The sequence below is a fragment of the Taudactylus pleione genome, unplaced genomic scaffold (assembly GCF_031769625.1).
Source record: "Taudactylus pleione unplaced genomic scaffold, aTauple2 ptg000095l, whole genome shotgun sequence".
NCBI classification, from domain to species: Eukaryota; Metazoa; Chordata; class Amphibia; order Anura; family Myobatrachidae; genus Taudactylus; species Taudactylus pleione.
In genome coordinates, this window is record NW_028284497.1 from 28,894,573 (window position 1) to 28,907,310 (window position 12,738).

The 12,738-nt window shown below is 45.7% G+C and overlaps 1 protein-coding gene across 2 annotated transcripts in view; it reads left to right on the forward strand.

Annotated features, from left to right (window-relative positions):
- LOC148526700 (fructose-1,6-bisphosphatase isozyme 2) overlaps positions 1-10,639 on the forward strand; it is a 57,810-nt gene extending 47,171 nt beyond the window's left edge. For both annotated transcript variants that reach the window (XM_088470285.1, XM_088470284.1), the window contains one exon: positions 10,344-10,639. In XM_088470285.1, the coding sequence (XP_088326411.1) occupies positions 10,344-10,538 (195 nt within the window). In that variant the 3' untranslated portion in view covers positions 10,539-10,639. The remainder of the gene's footprint in view (positions 1-10,343) is intronic.
- The last annotated feature ends 2,099 nt before the right edge of the window (positions 10,640-12,738 follow it).

Genomic DNA, 12,738 nt, shown 5'->3' on the forward strand with positions numbered 1-12,738 from the left:
CTGCGCAGCAGATCAGAAGATACGCCGAATGACGCATGGGAGCGCACAATGGTGCGTACACACCGGACGATGTCGCTGATTTGTCTCCGATTTGCCTCAAAACGACAAATCGTCAAATATATTGTTTAGTGTGTACCCAGCTTTAAAGACACACACATAGATGAATAGCAACATTGTAAAAAAATATATAATGACTGCATTGCCAATGGGCTAAAAATTGTATCTGTGTCGTGATAATATAGCTTGCAATCCCAAATTTATAAATAACATGTCATTTGTTTCATTGATGCACACCATCATGCGTATTACTTTGACGCAGAATATACTACACACTTCCAAAATATATTTGACATCCTTTTCTTTTTGGTGATTAAGGGCCTGATTCAGAGCCGCTCGTAAGCGGCCGCTCGTTCGTTCGTTCCCACCGATGTTCGCACAACTGTGCATGCGTACGGATTTTAATACGCATGCGTGAACCAGTCAGTGCGGCCGAAAATCGTTTGTTCGCTAAATAGCGAATGCCTGCTATTTTGAGTGACAGGAGGAGGCGTATGTGGGTGGTAACAGGGGAAGGTGCTTGAAAACGGGGAGTGGAAATCAGAACGCAGGCGTGCTTAAAGGTCAAAACGGGCGTTTTATGGGTGTGCATAATTAATACAGGAGCTTCATTGACCACGTCACTTGGTTGATTTATAGTCAGAACTGCTCGCAAGATTGTGGTAGGAAAAACCAACCACAAGAATAGCGAGCAGTTCATACGCTGTTCGATGTACTCGATTAATCTATTAAATAGCGTACATGACGTATGGTGCGAGCGGCCAGGGGGCGTCTTTTTCAAAATTACGACCGCAAGTTTTGTTTGCTCGTTCAGACATAGAGGCATGAACAGACCGCAAAGTGCGAACGGTTCATTTGAATAGCAACCCCTTTTTAATGAACGAGCGAGCACAAATAGCGTCCGGCTCTGAATCAGGGCCTAAGTTCTGAATTGAGCCTTATTGCTCTTTTTTTTTTAAATTTTTTATTTATTTATTTTTTGAGGGAGGGGGGTTGTAGATAGAACAAACATGTCATGAACAATTCACTTTAAATAGAGCTATTGGCTGAAAGACTTCAGTTATTGCACAAAACTACTACAGTAGCGAAAATTTACTACAATTTACAGTATACTTGACAGAGTCCACTTCTGATTGTACTGAATGCTCAGTCTGAGTGTCTAGTGTACAAAATCCATTGTGTTTATGTTACTCCACTATCCAGCGAGGTAACTGCATCAGTCAGTTTGTGGCAAACAATATTCTCTCTCTCCCTCTCTCCCTCTCCCCTCTCTCCCCTCTCTCCCCTCTCTCCCCTCTCTCCCCTCTCTCCCCTCTCTCCCCTCTCTCCTCTCTCTCCTCTCTCTCCTCTCTCTCCCCTCTCTCCCCTCTCTCCTCTCTCTCTCTCTCTCTCTCTCTCTCTCCTCTCTCTCTCTTCCATTATGAAGCTGATATATATTACAAAAACAGAGATATATACATTCAAATGGGATCATTAGTATAATTTCCCTGCATTGGTTATAAGGCACAAAGGCCCTGATTCAGAGCCGGACGCTCTGACCAGAGCGCTCGCTCTGAATCAGGGCCCACCTCCATTAATATGGAGCGTCCTCCACAGCATATACGAGCGTGCAGGATGATGGTCGCGATGGTCTTGACCATCGCGACCATCGTCACTGCGAGCAACAGCCTGCGGTTGAGGTTTTCAACCGCAAGGCCAGGAGTGATTTTGGCTCTATCAGAGCCAAAATCACTCCCACTGACATCACTAGTGATGTCAGTGGGGCCGTTTCAGACGGTAGGCGTTCCCTTGGGAACGCCTCCGTCTGGCAGGCACGCCCCCGGCACGCCCACCAAAGGGGGCGTGCTGTCAGTTAACATCGACAGCACGTCCCCTTTGATGAGACACTCCGAGCGAAGGAAAGTCCTTCGCTCGGCGCGTCTCGCGCATGCGCACGACGGAGCTCCCTCCGTCGTGCGCATGCGCAGTGCAGACCATCGACCCACTTGCGAGCGGACAGCCGCTCGCGAGTGGGTCTGAATGAGGGCCAATGATCCCTATGGCTACATGCATTTTCTGAAAAGTATCAGTGTGTTTTCATCAACAACTAGATCTTACTAACTGCGTTGGGGCTCATTTATATGTGGATGTAAGTCAGTTTTATGGCACGCCTCTCAGCAGTACACACACACTTTACTACTACTTTCACAGGTGATACTTTCACAATCTCCCTGAAATGCTTTTTCAAAAGTAGGCAAGTATGTGTGTGTATATATATATACATATATATGGCTTCTATGTATTGTCACAAATTGGCTATTAGTACTACCTGTAAGTTAAATCAGTGTCCACACATCATCCAACAGCACCATTCCTCAAGAAGGCATAAGCAATTTGACCAAGTTGGACAAAAATCCAACCTCATTACTTTATTAAGTAATCGCTGGATTACCTTGTACGTTACTTAGGACCTCATAGGGGCCTTATTCTGGCTGTGATCACCTTACATGTTGCTTGTGATTCCAGAACATGCACATACAGTATATATAATATACTAGTAATCCGGAACCCCAGCCCCATCCCCACTCCACTATACTTTCCCTGGGCCAGCAGTTCTTTTCTCCTGGTCTGTCCCTTCGCAGCCTCTTTGGTGGGAGCTGTAAGACAGGCATGCCACAGCTCCAACTGCGCATAACTGAGACGGGACAGGTCACTGTAATTTATTATGTAGATTCACATAATATATCAAATATAATAATAACCACGAAGGCAGTACTTATGTTAGGAGATATGTTAAGCTTTGATCACTAACTACCTTTTGTTTCTCTGTCTGCACTATGGGCCTGATTCATTATGGATCGCTATTGAGATCGCAGCTGCGATTACGCACGCAGGTCTGCTGCAAATATATGTTAATGACTGCAGTCGCAAAGCGATTAGAGAGACGCCCAAAGGCAGCATAGTGACGCCCACTACCACTTTCACACATCCGTAATACCTTGCTGTCTTGCGTATGCATCGGGAACAATGAGTAACATCGGCCCCTCACTCACAATTACAACAGGTCTGACCTTACTCAGAAATGGCTAACCTCGTCACACGCAGTGAGTACACAAGCTGTGTATGCAGTCGCAGTGGCTAATTTATGTACGCCCATGCAACAGCGTTCAAACGGACTGGCACGCCTGCGTTTCTCCTACCACTCCCCCGTCACCACCCCCAAACCCTCACTTCCTGTCAATCACTCTGCGATCACAATGTCATCGCAGTGGAGCCTTTGCACACGTGCACTACGATGCATGCATGTTCAACAATTGGCCGTCTGCGTGCGTAATCGCAATAGCGATCCGTAATGAATCAGGCCTATGTCCAAACTACATTTATTAGTTCAGTTCACCTAAACCTTGTATCCTTCCGTGCCATCTGCTCCATAATGGCTTTACTTAAGTGTTTAGGAAGTCTGTTCATTAAAGGCATAAAGCCCTAAATATTGCAAAAACAGGACATTTAAGCAGTATTTAAGGCTGTTACATATTTATCATAACCTCCCTCCTGGTGAAGTATATTGCTTGCTATTACAAGTGATAGCCTTCACTGGGGGCATTCTCTGATGGCAGGAAAGCCTATAAATCATGGACAGCAGAGTACAAGTGCTGCAGCTGTCCACAGATAGCTACCTCCATCTAAGGATGGTGTTAGGAGGAGCCAACAGAAATAAAAGTTTATTATTAAAATGAATACTTTTTTATTTATCTTAATACATATTTTATTGTAATTATACTTTTTTTATTTTACAAAAAATATATATTTTTTTCCCCTTTAAACGTGGAACTGGAAGCCTGTGTTCTTTGATACGTAACTGGCCTGACAAGCGGTAAGACTACTCTTACCGCAGCCAGCCAGTGTCGCCGGGCAGCTGAGAATTGTAATAAATTGGCATGAAAAATATTTTCTTTTGCTGTGATGATCAGTGATAGAAAATAGGACTTTTATTATCTTTAATTTATAAGTCGCCACAAGGGCAGGCTTGCCTACCTTCCCGATTTGGCCGGGAGCCTCTCGAATATCTGGTGCTCCTCTCGGCCCTCTCCTCGCACTAAAGATAGAAACCCCTGCAGCGGGGGGTGGTGGTGATGCGATCGGCGCTGAATCGCGTCATCGTGGCCCGCCCCCTGCTTCACAATGCCTTTCATTTCGGCATTGTGAAGAAGGGGTGGAGCCATTATGACGTGATCGCGCGGTCACACCCTGGCCCCGCCCCCAATACTTAGTCATTGCAAGGCCACGCCCCCCCCCCCCCCCCCGCTGTACGCAGGCATTCAGCTCCCTCCCGGAAGGAGGGAGCTGAATGTTGGCAAGTATGCACAAGGGTGCCATAATGCTGTACAAGGTACAGACTAAAACAGATAATCTATAAATACAAAGACAAATTGAAGAGGGCCCTGCTCACATGAGCTTAAAATCTATAGGGGATATGGATGGACACAATGAGAGAAGAGGACAGAGGGCCTGATTCAGCTTGTATTGCAGTTGCTAATATGCATGCAATCGGCTGATTATTGTGCTATGCGTATGCATCGCAGTGCGAGAACTAGCTATTGCGATTGGTACTTCGATTGCAGTGACTATGCAGACCCCACGCAGAGTGATTGACAGAAAGTGCTGTTTGTGGGTGGTGACTGGGAGGTGGTTAGGGAAATGCATGCGTGCCAGTGCGTTCGCGCACCGTTGCAGGAGCATGTATAAATTATCCGCTGCGATGCCAAACGCAGTCTGAGGTCTTATAGCGTGCGTGGTTATTAGCAATTTCTGAGTAAGGTCAGGGCTTTTCAAGGGTGCGTGAGGCTGCGATGGTACTCGATTGTACTGATGGTTTCGCTATTCTGCTAAACATTACGTATGTGTGTAAGGTAAAGTGGGCGTCCTTATGTTGTGCTGAGTTTGCATTGCAAACGCAGTGGTTTGGCTTGCTATCGAAGTTGTTCTGCGTGCCTACTCAGTATTGTGATCCATAGTCAGGGCCGGATTAAGGTCTGTGGGGGACCCTGGGCAACAAACATGTGGGGGCCCCTATTACGTGCCCTTTATGCAGTGCACCCAGTAGTAGTGCCCCCAGGAGTGTTGCCCCTTATGCAGTGCCCCCTATGCAATGACCCCTGTAGTTATACGCCCAGTAGTAGTGTTCTCAATAGTAATACCCCCAGTTGTAATACCCCTGTAGTTGTGCCCCCAGTAGTCATGCCCCCTGTGTGTGCCCAATAGTAATGCCCTCAGTAGTAATACCCCTGTGCCCCCTGTGGTAGTGGCACCAGTAGTAATGCCCCCTGTGGTAGTGGCACCAGTAGTAATGCTTCCCCCGAGTAATGTCCTCTGTAGTAATGTACCCCCCGAGTAATGTCCCCTGTAGTAATGCCCCGAGTAGTAATGTCCCCCCCGAGTAATGCCCCCAGTAGTAATGTCCCCCCCGAGTAATGCCCCCAGTAGTAATGTCCCCCCGAGTAATGTCCCCCCCAGCAGTGGAAAAGTCGCTTGCACTAAAGAGGAAAAAAAATCATACTTACCTTAAGCCCCGCAGCCGCTGCCTTCTGATCCGCTCGGCTGGCGCTGCTCCTCTGCACTATGGGAGAGACGCATGACGTCTCTTCCATAGTTCACTGCCTGAGCCGGAAACCGGAGCTCACAAGTGAGCTCTAGTCTCCGGCTCTGGCTGCCGCTGCGGAGAGGGAGCCGCGCGCCCGCTGGTTACAATTTCAGCGGGCGCCTGGTGTCTCCGTGCGGCACCGGGATTAGGTGTCCGGAGGAGGCAGAACTGGTTTAACCCCAATGGCTGGGTGTGGGGGTCCTTCAGGTGTGGGGGCCCAGGGACGATCGCCCCTGGCGCCCCCCCTTTAATCTGGCCCTGTCCATAGTGAAACAGGCTGAAAGTCTGCAAAGTTAGGAGAAAGAATGGTAAGCTAGAATTGAAAAAAAAAAGAGGGCACAGGGTTATGAGTGGCACAGAAGAAATCCTGAATGCAAAAATAGGAAAATAGTGATCAGGGTGGAGGTGAGGCTGCAGTCATTAGCAGATCAAAGAGGTACGGGAGGGAGTGTGGTGACAGAAGCCAATAAGAAAGGAGAGGGGAGGGGCAAAGAGCCGATCACAGGGTAGAGAGGGGAGAGAATTACAGAGGTGAGAAGTGAATGTAATCAATCTGGCAGGAAAGGGGAGGTGACAGAAGATGATCCAGAGGAGGAAGGGCCGGAGGGGAGGCAATCTGGACAGTTTGAGGGAGCATGAAATGTAGAAACTGATCTCAGATCCATAATTTATTTAGGATATAGAGCAAACAAACTGAGATAAAATGAATAGATGGCTGTCATACTGTGCAGTGCCCCATGAATTCCAGGACCCTGGATGGCGCCCTCTGTCCATTTTAGTGCTCAAGCTTGTGCTTCACTGGAACCACCCTCGCTACACCCCTGCCTGCAATGCTTCACCTACTAGTGTTATGTCCACCTTCCTTATGCTGGCCATACACGCTACAATTATCGGGACGATCCGCCCGATATCGGCGGATCGCCGCGATAATTGTAGCATGGGGGGGGCGACCGAGGGTTAAATATTGCTCGGTCGGGCATGCTGGATTGTCCAGCATGCCCGTCCGATGCGATATTACCCGGTAAACTGTCGTCCGAATCGGGCAGTGTATTCCCAGCGCAGCCGACAGACAGACATTTCCTGACAGAAGGAACAGGGAAATGTCAGACAGACAGTTCCTACGGAAGGAACAGGGAAATGTCTCCTCCCCCGGGGGCGGAGCGCGGATGTCGGGCTATACACTGAGAGATTTCTCTCACAGTGTATGCCGCGGACATCTGCGGCTGGCAGCCGGCCAGATAAAATGTCTGTCGGTCTGACAGACATTTTATCTGGCAGTGTATGCCCAGCATTACTGAACAGGATCATACTACAGGTGCTGTGCTACCACCTATGAATAATGTTTTTCTTTTTAAATTGAGTATTTTTTATTAAATTTACTCTGCATATTCAAAAAAAGAAAACAACAACTAACAAAAATTAAACATAAAGTTCATACGTAGTAGCTGCTAAAAAAACCCCAGCAAAAACATTACATCACCACATACAAATATTAACAGAAAAAAGGCACATCTACATAATCCTATAGTATGTAGACAGCAGCGAAAAGATAAAACATGTAAAGTCACACAGAACATTAAATACATAAAATATGTGGAAAGCTGCATACCATTGGTATAATAAAACAATATACAGTCAAATCCAAGTTTAATCTAAAAAAAAAACAGAAAAAGAAATAATGCAAAAAAATACAGTAACAAATAAAAAAAAATGTATAATATATATTTTTTTTTACTGTACTCATTTACATTGTGGAAATCAGAAGGAAACTGCCATCTATATAACTCTGCCAATTTGTCTATGATGTACTGTAGACTAGAAAAAAAGATTTTCCTAGTGGCCAAATGTGATTAGTATTATGGTGCATACATACGGTCAGATATGAACTATAACGATTTTAAAATCGTTCAATTGTTCATATCTGAAAGAAAATCTGACATGTGGGCATGCAACGATGAACGATGCTCGTTCCAGCATGTCAGATAACGATATCTGACATCGTCTGTATTTGCAGTCAGATTTTGACGATTTCATAAATTTTTTTACTGTCTGAAATCGTTCAGATCGTTGGTAAAATCGTTCAATCATTCATCTGACAGATCAGAACGTGTGTATGTGTTGCATTACCTGTTTTGAGTCTTATTTTTGCCTATGTTGAAATACAGTTTATAATATGCTAGTGTAGTAGTGATTATTACTGTTAGTAAACTGTCACATGAGATTAACATATAGGCCCTCATTCAGAGCCGTACGCTCTGAGCAGAGCGCACGCTCTGAATGAGGGCCGGGCTCCATTTTCATGGAGCGTCCTCCTGGACGCTCGTATAGCTGTGGGTCACCACCCACAGGCTATACGAGCGTGCATTGTGATGGCCGCGATGGTCGAGACCATCGCGACCATCGAAATTGCGAGCCGGAGCCTGCGGTTGAGGTTTTCAACCGCAAGCTCCGGAGTGATTTTGGCTCTATCAGAGCCAAAATCACTCCCACTGACATCACTAGTGATGTCAGTGGGCCGGCTTCTGACGGGAGGCGTTCCCACGGCGTTCCCGTCAGGGAGGCACGCCCCCAGCACGCCCACCAAAGGGGGCGTGCTGTCAATCAACATTGACAGCACGCCCCCTTTGATCGGACACAACGAGCGAAGGACTTTCCTTCGCTCGTCGCGTCTGGCGCATGCGCACGACGGAGCTCCCTCCGTCGTGCGCATGCTCAGTGCATAACATCGACCCACTTGCGAGCGGACAGCCGCTCGCGAGTGGGTCTCAATCAGGCCCATAGTTCTTCATTTTAGTCATGCTGCTTCCCACTTTCGCAACCCATTGTACTGCTCACAATGATACTCCCTATACTGTATGGAGATCACTGTGAAAGATTTTGTATTGTACAGCAGTAATTAGGTTGCTATCTGTATTATATGGTACCACCCCCACCGGGCCAGTGAGTGTAGTGGGGAATAGGTCTGTCATGGGGGTTTCAATTCAAGGTACTCAGAACCCCCCCTCCCCCACGTGTACTAGTGTATAGGTTGTGTATAGTGTATAGGTTGTAGCAAAGTCCAAAGCAGCTAATAAACTTGCCATGGGAAGATGTGTAGAGGTAAAGGGGGCTAAGGAATGACCTCTGGAGGACCCAGATTGGAAGAGGAAGCAGAGGGTAAGTAGAGGTACCAGTAAGTACAAAAAAGGAGTGATTGGATAAGTAGAAAGTGAACCAGGAAAAGCCCAATTGATTAAAGCTATTCTCCAAAAAAAAAAACTTCAAAAGTTTTACGTAGTATCCCACACCTTAAACAACGCTGCTTTTTTATATTTTGGTTTAGGAAATGCTCAAACGTCTACCAACAACTGATGTTAGGTCACTACAGCAAAATCACTTGTCTGGCATTCTATAATATTTAACGACGATCAATGAGTAGATATTTTGCATTATGTAAAACTGCAGCTAAAAAATTGCTTGTGTGCCACAACCCGAAAATTATCTTTAATAGCAAATATTTCAAACCAAGAGGTCATATTGGATGTCTGAAAAGCTTTACACATACAGTATGTAAGCCAACTCTGATAAGGACCAAACTTAGAAAACTTCTGCTAATAATTAAAGTAACTCAATCCGAAGATAAGCTATTGCTGTATTCCACAGTGCATGACAGCATTCCAAGCTGCTTGCTGACTCTCAAACTGACCTCTGCACCTTGTTCCACACACAGCTACTACAGTGTTGTACTGTTATTTCAAGTAGATTGTAGTTGTGAAAAAGTTGGTGTTTTTCTTCATCTTGTTGCTGTTTGTGAAAGAGTCCTCTCCTTGACTTCACAGCCTTATCACAAAAAGGTTCCTGTTTACTTAACTCTGACTCTGTGTTCCACCTGGAACATATATGGTACTGTCTGTTCCTAATGCTGAGTACACACTACTAGATGATATATTGTTCAATTGAACGACGAACAATATATTGGTAGCGAATCAGCGGGTGTCTATCACAGAAATATATTTCAGATGTGGCCCCATCCCCTGCTTTACAATGCCGGTAATCTTGACATTGTCTAGCGGCGGACGGGGCCCAGATGATTTGGTTGCATCACCGCGCCCCCTGCACTGCCCACCTCAGCTGCTCCATGTCCCCTGCAGTGCTGACCTGGCTGTCCCCTCCTGGAAGGGGCAGCCTACAGGTTGGCAAGTATGCTTATATATATATTCTCAACTTTTAGTGGAATGCAGGAATATACCATCTTATTTGTTTTTTGTTTTGTACACTCAGTAGCAAGCAACATTATACTGCTGGGATGACTAATAGCCACGTGAGTAGATTCTAAATAATGTAGTTGACTAAATAAATGGGCAAAACATGGTGTCAGCAGGGCTGGATTAAGCCTATGGGGAAGATGGGGGCTCTCCCCCTCGTCAGCACGGTCCCCTGCTGTGCCCACTGTGTGAGCTGCTGCTGGTGGGGGGCGGGGGGTGACTCGGAGATGGGCAGAATTGTTCCCAGATAGCAGTGCCAGAGCAGGTTCTGAGCAGCTCTGGTCAGGAAGGGGGGGATGTCACTGAGAGAGACCCCCCCCCCTTTTTTGTGTAGTCAGAACTTAACAAAAAAGTATATAATAATTGGAGAATGTGAATAAAATGTTCATGTACTATGAGGTTTCTTTTTTTGTCTCCTGCAGCTCCGCCTGTTGTACGAGTGTAATCCGATGGCTTTCATTATTGAGCAGGCAGGGGGATGCGCAACCACTGGAACGCAGCCAGTACTCAATGTTAAGCCAGAATCTCTCCACCAGAGGGTGCCGCTTATTCTTGGCTCTCCAGATGATGTACAAGAGTACTTGGATTGTGTGAAGAAATATCAGAAGAGCAACTAAGTGCGTGTGTGTGTAACTTCTGTGTTTGTCCATCATGTACACTTCATTTTGTTAACATGTGTTCTAGGCCTGTTTCTCTTGCATAAAACGTCTGAACACTCCATCTTGTAATTGTTGCATTATTCATAGACACCACTGACATAAGTATAAAATTCCTCAGGGAAAAGGTAATTAAGTGTACGTCTTCCAGAGTTGAATGCAAGTCAGTGTAAAAGATACTGTATGTCAGAAAACAGGCAAGCACACAGGTCTGCATAGCTCGTAATACCATAGACACACTCTCGCTAAACTATACTTATGTGCGAGCGCCTCATTGCCAGCCAATTATGCCCTTTCAGCCGCAAGTGGCATTGCAGTAAGTTCATCTTCCGGAATTCTCTGAAAACAAAGTCAGAAATACAGAATATTACAGAAGCGGCTGCTGAATTCCACACAGCGGCGTAATTCCTTGGAGGCAATAATATAACATTAGTAATTCTATGGAGGTAATAATATAACATTATTAATTCCATGCAGGTAATAATATAACATTAGTAATTCCATGCAGGTAATGCTATAACATTAGTAATTCCATGCAGGTAATAATATAACATTATTAATTCCATGCAGGTCATAATATAACATTAGTAATTCCATGCAGGTAATAATATAACATTATTAATTCCATGCAGGTCATAATATAACATTAGTAATTCCATGCAGGTAATGCTATAACATTAGTAATTCCATGCGGGTAATGCTATAACATTAGTAATTCCCAGAGGTGGATCTACTGTGAAACTAATTTGTGAATTTTTCAACAAAATCAATAGAGTTTTTTTAAGTCTAAGCCAATGGGTTGAAGTACTTAATATTGACCTTAGAACTGGCATGTCAAACATGCGGCCCACATAAAACATTTTATGCGGCCCAACTGTGTGGGTCCAAATACAAATATCATGCCGCCCAAACCCCTGCCGCGATTAGAGCTCAGCTCCGATTGAGCGGTGTTTACTGGGAACGCTGGTCTCTGAAGCTATCAGAGACTAAAGAAGCCTCTGATCGCTTCAGAGGCTAGCATTCCCAGTAATGCAGTTCGCGGGTGCGCGGATTACGTCACCCGCGATGAGTAGCCTGCGCCTACTGGATCTAATTAGAGAGGTATGTAAGAGAGATAAGTACTGCAGTGGGGCCTGTTCGACACTGGGAGGAGACACAGCATAAGGAGAACTAATAGGGGCATTACTGGGGGCACAACATAAGGGGCACTGCATAATGGGCACTACTGGGGGCAGTACTAGGGGCACTGCATAAGGGGCATTGCATAATGAGTACTACTTTGGGCACTGCATAATGGGCATTGCATAAGGAGCTCTTATACAGGGGGCATTGCATAATGGGCACAACTACAGTGGCATTGCATAAGGGGCTCTAAAACAGGGGCACTGCATAATGGGCACAAGTACAGTGGCATTGCATGAGGGGCTCTAATACAGGGGGCATTGCATAATGGGCACAACTTCAGGGGGCATTGCATAAGGGGCTCTAATACAGGGTGGCATTGCATAAGAGGCACTACTACAGGGGGCTCTGCAATCGTTATTATTAATAACAAACCTTTTAAAATTGCATATAAGACTTTTTTTTTTCTTGTGACCCACACACTCTTAGACCTTGAATATTCGACCCGGTTGGTATTTTGAGTCTGACATGCCTGCCTTAGAATATGCTCTACAGTAGTTAATGTGGGGGGGGGGTTTCTGAGTACCCAGAGACCCACCTTGATCAGTACTGGCCGGCAGACACTCTATCTACACCTCCGACTAGAGGATGGCTCTTATGAACCGGCCAGGCGCAGAATAGAGTGCAGTACTGCCAGGTGCCACTAAATGCTCCTATCTCCATTTGTGCTGCCCATCTGCCAGAAGTTGGCCCTACAGTACTGACCACAAACTAAAAGCTAAGCTGACTGAGGGATGGCATGCAGCTCAGAGGTGGGAGCAAGAAGCGTGGGGGAAAGACCTGATTCAGGGAAATTCCACTCGGGAGGATCAATAGCTGGGATCCTACAGAGGAAGTGAGTACATTTTAGTTTTGTATGTGATCTATGTACAGTCTCACTCTCTCTGGGGGGCGTTCTATATCTATATATCTATAGTCTCTTACTATCTTTCTATATCTATCTATCTATCTATCTATCTATCTATCTATCTATCTATCT